This window comes from Pteropus vampyrus, unplaced genomic scaffold (genome assembly GCF_000151845.1).
Source record: "Pteropus vampyrus isolate Shadow unplaced genomic scaffold, Pvam_2.0 Scaffold44, whole genome shotgun sequence".
Taxonomy (NCBI): Eukaryota; Metazoa; Chordata; class Mammalia; order Chiroptera; family Pteropodidae; genus Pteropus; species Pteropus vampyrus.
The window spans coordinates 2,104,339-2,112,168 of record NW_011888825.1 but is presented as its reverse complement, the minus strand read 5'-3'; the positions used below and the strand labels follow the sequence as shown (position 1 = coordinate 2,112,168).

The 7,830-nt window shown below is 36.7% G+C and overlaps 1 protein-coding gene across 1 annotated transcript in view; it reads right to left on the bottom strand.

Annotated features, from left to right (window-relative positions):
- The window catches only part of GLP2R (glucagon like peptide 2 receptor), a 56,023-nt gene that overhangs the window by 28,290 nt on the left and 19,903 nt on the right, over positions 1–7,830 (bottom strand). The window contains exons 6-7 of the mRNA XM_011359123.1: positions 3,316–3,422; positions 1,111–1,264 (exon numbers count right to left, since the gene is read on the bottom strand). Coding sequence (XP_011357425.1) covers positions 1,111–1,264; positions 3,316–3,422 — 261 coding nt within the window. The remainder of the gene's footprint in view (positions 1–1,110; positions 1,265–3,315; positions 3,423–7,830) is intronic.

The window sequence follows — 7,830 nt, the reverse complement described above, 5'->3', positions numbered from 1 at the left end:
AGTACATGGAAAAAATAATAAGATGAAAGCAGAAGTTAACAAAATAGAGAACATAAAATAAAAAGAATTAACAATGCCAAAAGTTTGTTCTTTGAAAAATCCAATAAAACTGAGAAACTCCAGCAAAGATGATCAAGGCAGGAAAAAGAGAGTGAAGGTACAAATACTCAGTATCAGCAATGAAAAAAAATATACAATTATAGATGCAGTAAACCTTAAATAGATCTTAAGAGACTATGAACAATATTATGCTAATAAATTTGAAATATTAGATGAATAAATAAATTCCTAGAAAAACACAAATTTTTCTTCAAGTTATCTTGTAACACCGGAAGAAATAGAAAATCTGAATGTAAAAATCATAATTAATCCAAAATTAAAAGCCTTCCAATAAAGAAAACTCTGGGCCCAAATGGCTTCACTGGAGTAATTTTCAAATATTTAAGGAAGAAATAATGCCCATCTCAAATAAATTCTTTCAGAAAATAGAGAAAGAGAAAACAAGTCTCATTTGTTTTAAAAGGTCAGCATAAACTTTATCCAAAAGCTTACCCAAGACATTAAAAGAAAAGAAAATTACTCAAGAATATAGATGAAGAAATTCTAAACAAAATGCAGTATTAGCAAATAGAATCCAGAGATATAGAAGAGAGAATAATACAGCAGAACCTAGTTGGATTTATTCCAGGAATGCAAGGTTAGTTTAACAGGTTACTGCACTCATCATTAACAGGATAAAGGAAAAAACCATCTAAACAGATGCAGATTTTAATGTGGAAAAGCTTTGCTGCTTTAAAAATGCCACTAATAAAAAAGGTTGATCCAGTTCAATTCTATTGTTTACAAATGAAGAATTTCCTACCCCAAGGCCATCCAGCAGCTCCACAATGAACTCTTGTGCTGCTGATTTCCTTTACCTGCCCTGTTCTTAGGAGGTGTGTGCGTGTGTGTTTTTTAAGTCAGATGATGCATCTCTAAACACAAAGCCTTCAACACCTCTTTATTTCTCTATTTCATTATTTCCTTCTTCCCCTCTCCAGCCCCACCTTCCTGCCCTGATTCCCCATACTGATCTACCGGATGGGAGGCCAATAGTAAGGAGGGACATACCTCTGACACATAGGACATCCACTCTTTCTCGTTGTTGGGCCTCTTGGAGTAAGAGTTATGGAGGATGACGTCCTTCACCAGCACAACCAGGGCTCTCAGGATGAAAGAAGCAAACAAGTTCATGTGGATGTAGTTGCGTGTGCAGTGGAGTTTTCTGTGCAAGGAGAAAACCAAGTGCCTTTCCTCAGGAAAGAATGGCTAGGACCAATAAGTATGTGCCTGAAACCCCTGTGTATCTATCACTGGAGGGCAGAGGTTCATAATGTAGGCTCCAGGGCTGAACGGCTGGGTAGTGTGATCTTACTCCTCTGTGCCTCGTTTTTTTATCTGTAAAATGGGGAAAATTAGTAGCTAATATCTACATAACATGTTCGACATGCCAGGCTATGTTCCAAATCATTTACATGTGGATACACTTATGGGTATCTTTTACTCCTTACAACCATGGAGGAGTGGATACTATTATTATCCTGATTTTACAAATGGGGGACTTGAAGTAGAAAGGTTAAGTCATTTGTTCAAAGTTCCAAAGCAGTAAATGGTAGAGCTGAGATTTGGATCCAGAAACTCTGAAGCCCAAATATGACCCTCCGAGGTTCTACTGCCTGTGAGAAAAAGAGCCTTTACCCCAAAGGGTTACAGGAGGATTCAATCAACTAGTGGGCGAAAAATGTTCACACAGTACCAGGCACATAATAAGTGCCCAGAAAATGTTAGCTCTCATTACCTCTTCCTCACCCACCTGGAGCCTCTTGTAGGATCTTTTTTGTACTGGCTGATGTAAAACTCTGCATCTTCAGTCTCCATAGCTGAAAGGACCCTCTTCCATCCCTCTGCTCTCACAGCCCTGCCTGGGCCCCTGTGTAGCACATTTCAAGTCCTGCCTTGCTTTAGAGGTGTTATTACTTTTTAAATTTTGAATAAAGATTTGAAGCAGGTCCTTGTGTTTTATGATTTATGCATCTCTCTCCCTAACTAAACTGAGGACCACTCAAGTGCAGGGACTGAGTCTTGCTCTTTCTGAGGCAAAATGGATACTTGGTTGACCCAGGCTCTGCTCGTTACTTCCTGCAAGGTCAGGCAGTTATTTTCTCCTGGCTTGGTTCTGAGACTTTGGGGAGGCAAGTGGATACCAGCACAGATAGCAGTGGGCACAGGCTGTGGAATTATCCCATTGTTCAAGAACTGCTCTCCCAGTGGGATTGAAGAGTCAAGTAGGGCCAGACCTGGAGCTAGCAGAGCCCAGGTGGGGAGGTGCTCCGGAATTAGCCTCCAGGTGTCCATAATCCCCTTCCAGGTCTCCTACATCCGTGCTGAATGCTCGTTCTGTCATATTATATACTCAGTTATGTTCCTGAATGAGCTGGACCGAGGGACAGCTTTGGAGAACTCCCTAGTTGGTCTATAAATATCTCACTTCGGCAATTTCTAAAAATGTGGTTTAATAAAATGCACTCAGGCTGTGGATTCTTAAAAAGTGTGTTAAGGAGTGAAAGTGTACAAGCTCTGGATTGCCTGTTTGTGATTCTGGCTCTATCACTCACCGGCTGTGTGATCTTGGGCAAGTTACTTGATCTTTCTATATTTCGGTTCACTCGCTTATAAAATGAGGGTAATAATAATGCTAATATTCTAAGGTTAGAATTAATCTTGATTCTAATTAGGATGATACTTAAATTACTTAATGTATGTTGTTACATGCTTAGAACAGTACCTGGCTCTGAGGAAGTACTCAAATAATCGATAGCTAATTGGAGCTAGAAGACCCTGGATTGAAATCCCAGCTCTACCACTTACTCATTTGCTTTGGGAAAGTTTCTTAATCCCTTCTGTAAAAATAACGCCTCGGTAGAGTTGTAGTGAGAGTGGGTTGTGGTAGTAATGGTTGTGATTAGGAATTTAGAGCAGGGCTTGACACACAGGATGTTACCTAATCCAAAAGGGGCAAAAGCAGAATTAGGAGTCCCAGATTCCAACTCTCACTGTGCTTTGTGACCTGGGGTGAGTCAGTGCCTCTCCGTCACATCCGATATCTGTTTTTCCTTCACTGCAAATGGAACGAATAACTGGGGCTCTCTCAGATCTCTTCTAGCTCTTATAAGCCATGACATCATCCAGCCCAATTCTCTGCTGCCTTCTAGAGGTAGCCAATGAGCGAATTCCAGGGTATATGCCTGAGCACATGCCAGCAGAAGTTCCACTCACCGAAGACACAGGAGGAGGGTGAGAGCCAGGAGGAGGGAGACAATGGAGAGGGAGTACCCCACGGTGTACAATAGCTGCAAGGTCGACAGTAAGGCATGGTTTTCCACCTGCACACAGAGGAAGAGTAGACGTGACCACCAAGCTAGGCAGCCATGGTCTCCAACCCCAAGCTCCATGCCCAGGACCACCAAGGTTCTAGACATGCACCCTATCCTTGTTGACATTTAAGTAGGGTAGTTTAGAGTGCTCTCTGTCACATCTGAGGCCAAAGAGTCTTGATGAGTGAAGAGTCTGCCTCAGGTCTCACCTTCATGGCTGGTCTCACAGGCCAGAATTGGTGCATCGAGGTTCACAATATTATAGAAGAATTGTGCCCAGAATGAGAACATGTCCTGGGAATGAGGACAGGTTTTTTGCCCCTGGGCATGCTGTCTCTAGAATGTAGGGGTCCCTCTCCCTGAAAGATGGGGCCAGGTTTCCAACCAGATGTCTCCTTTCTAAAATAACATTTCATAGATGACCTCTTAGACAAAGCCCTAATAAAACACTGGAATATTTTCTCTGAGTTCCAGGATAGCCTGATTATGAACAGAGGGTAATTTACTGGAAATTCTGTTTTATTAAGTGTGATATTCCAATAGAATATCCCCTTCTCGCTCAATCCCTTATGTGTGCTCCCATCAAGATTATGTTTCTAAGTAAATTTTTGTAGAAAAACCCAGAGTAGAAACTTATTATCTGCTAAATTTTGTCTTAAACTTCTCCACATAACTTGTTTATCAGCTTTGTTGAAGTAAAATTGTTGTACAGTAAACTACAAATTTTTTAAGTATAAGCCTTAATGAATCTGGACATGATTTTATCTGTGATTTCACTACTGCATTCAAGATAATGAACATTTCCATCACTTCCTAAAAGTTTCTTCGTGACCCTTTGTAATACATTTCCTCTCACTACCCCTGCCATCCTATTCCCAGACAAATACTGTTCTGCTTTCTGTCATTGGAGATTAGTTTGCATTTTATAAAATTTTATGTAAATGAAATATTTTGATATACTCTTTTTTTGTCAGGCTTATTTTCCTCAGAATAATTATTTTGACATTCACCTATGTCATAGTATGTATCAATAGGCCATTCCTTTTTTATTGTTGAGTAGTATTCCATTGTGAATATACCACAATTTCTTTATCCAGTCACCTATTGATAGACATTTGTATTGTTTTCAGAGTTTGGCTTTCACAAATAAAGTTACTATGAAATTTTTTGTATGAGTTTTTATGTAGACATAGGTTTTCATTTCTCTCAGATAACTCTCTACAAATAGAATGGCGGGATAGTGTGATACATGTTTTATTTCTTAAGAAACTGCCAAAATATTTTCTAAATAAATTATATCAATTTATGTTTCCACCAGCAGTGTATGAGAATTCTAGCTGTTCTAGACTCTACTTCATACAGTCTTTTAAATTTTAGCTATTCTATTGGGTGTTTTGTAATATCTTATTGTTTTAATTTGCACTTCTATAATGATTAATGATGTTGAGAATCATTTCATGTACTTATTTGCCATCTGTATATCTTATTTGGTAAAATATCTGTTCAAATATTTGGTCATCTAGTAAATTGGGTTGTTTGTCTTAAATTGTAAATGTTCTTCATGTATTCTAGGTAGAAATCTCGTGAAATGTATGTTTTGCCAGCATTTTCTCCCATTCTGTGGCTTTCCTTTTAATTTTTTTAAAATGTTTTCAGAATAGGTTTTTTAAAATAAAATCCAATTTATCAAATGTTTCTTTAACACTTTATGCTCTTTGTGTCCTATTTTTAAAATCTTTACCTAGCCCAGGGGCCCTAAGATTTTTAGCTATGTTTTTCCTAGAAATTTAATAGATCGGGCTCTTACGTTTAGGTCTATGATTCATTTCTAGTTAATTTAATTCATAGTGTGAGGCAAGGGTTGAAGTTCAGTTTTTTGCATTCAATTGTCCTGGCACCCTTTGTTGGTAAAATTATTCTCTACCGCCCACCCCCGCTCCATTGTATTGCCTTGGTACTTTTGTCTAAAATCAATTGCCTTTATATGTGTGGGTCTATTTCAGGATTCTGTATTCTGTTTGATTATCCTATATATTTACCTTTATGCCAATACTGTACTGTCTTGATTACTATAGCTTTACAGTAATTCTTGAAATCACTGTTAGTCTTTCACCTTTGTTCTTTTCCAAAGTTGTTTTGGCTATTCTACATCTTCTGCATTTCCATATAAATTTTAGAATCAGTTGTCAATTTCTACAAAATTCTACTGGGATTTCGATGGGGATTGCCTTGAAACTATGGATCAATTCGGAGTCTACAAATATAGTATATGCCTCCAGTTAGTTAAGTTTTTAAAAATTTATCTGCACAATGCTTTGTAGTTTTCAGTATATAGGTCTTGCTTGTCTTTTGTCAAATTTATCTCTGTGTTTCATATTTTTAATGCTGCTGTAAATGATATCATTTTATTAATTTCAATTTTTAATTGCTCACTGTTTAATATATAGAAATGCAATTGATTTTTTTATATATTGATCTGTATTCTAAAACCTTGCTAAGTTCACTTATAGTTTCAGTAGTATTTCATGTAGATTCCTTGGGATTTTCTATAGATAATCATGTTGTCTGTAAATAACATTTTTACTTGTTCTTTTCCAAACTCTGTTTATTTTATTTCTTTTTCTTGCCTTATTGTTCTGGGTAGGACCTTCAATACAATACTGAATGGAAGGGGGAAGAGTGAACTTATTATTTTGTTAAAGATTTTAGGTGAAAGCACTCACTCATCAATTAATAAGATGTCAGTGGCAATTTTTTAAAGATGCCCTTTTATATTAATTTCCTGTGGCTGCTGTAATAAATTACCACAAATTTGGTGGCTTAAAACAACATGGTTTATTGGTTTACAGTTCTGGAGATCAGAAGTCTAAAATTAGTTTCACTGGGCTGAAATTAAAGTATCAGCTGGCCAGCATTCCTTCTGAAGGCTAATCCTGGGGGCATTAATTCTCTGGCACATTTGGCCTGCCTTCCAACAGACAAGGTGGGCTCCAAGAACCAGGGAACCAGCAAAGAAATGCATGTACTACTGGTAAGAAGCTAGACAGTTTTGTACTAAATAAGTTAGGGCAAAGGAATATGGATGGGCACCCACAGCACCTGCGATAGTTTAATTGCACTCCTTTAGAAAAGTTTCTTAAACTGCCCTCTACTTTCCTAGAGGCCCCAGAACACCCAGAGAGTCTCCAGCTCACTCAGTTCCTACGGGTGAATCTGAAGTCACTTAGACATCTTTATGAAATGCTTCATAAGCAGTGTGTAATATGTACCCACCAAGGAAACAAGCATTCTCAAACATTGCTGAAGAATGGGCAAAATAATATAACCCCTATGGAGGGGAATTTGGTAATATCTGACAAAATAACACATACATTTACCTTTAATACAGCAATCCCATTTCTAAGAGTCTTCCAAAAGATATACCACCATGAATACCAACCAACATTCAAATATAAAGTTATTTAAGGTAGTGTCATTAGTAATAAAAGATTGGAAACAATTTAAATGGCCATAGAAGAGTGACTGAATAAACTATAGCAGATACACAGGGTGGAGAACTATGCAGCTGTAAAAGAAAAAAAAGAGAGAGGAATGTTTCTAGTAACTGATAAAGAGTAATTTCCAGGACATGTTGTTAAGTGAAAAAAGCAAGATGCAGAATGGGGTATCTAGTACAATGCCTTTTGTATAAGAAAAATGGGGAAATAACATATTTATATATTTGCTTAGTTTTGCAAAAATAAATATACAATGGATTATTATAATTTGATAAAAAGTAAAGAAACAGAAAGAAAAAAGAGAGAAAAGATAAACCGAACAACAAAAAAAATGATTGTCTGTAGGGAGTAGATAGAAACACCATAGACACAGTATGGGAGTGAGATTTCTCTGAGTACACTTTTTCACACAGTTTTAGCTTTAAAAGCCTGTCAATATTTTATTTATTAAAAAGTAAAATTAAAGGAGAGGCATAAAAAAGCAAGCCTTTAGCACATATAGAAACATGAATAAAACTGTTTATCCAATTAATAACATAGCCGTATACGGAAAGTAATTACTTCAAATAATTATGAACACAGTACTCTGAACATGGCATATAGTCTACGGATATAAAGAGCGGCAAAGAAATCTGAAACTTTACCAAGTTAGTTTATATTTTTAGTGGCAATTTTAACATTTTAAGATTGAAACTATTTTACATGTACTGTAGGAAAAGTTAAATAAATAAATACAAAAATGTTATTTGGAAGCAAAATTTTCACTGCGAGAGCAAAGATGCATAATACAAAGCAAAAGAAGATGAGAAAAAATCCTAAATGTTAAATTTGAATTAGAATAATCAATTTGAAGTCTTGATTTTAAAAATATTTTATTCCTTAAGCCTATAAACAAAAATGTCCTAGCACCTAGTAGTAGT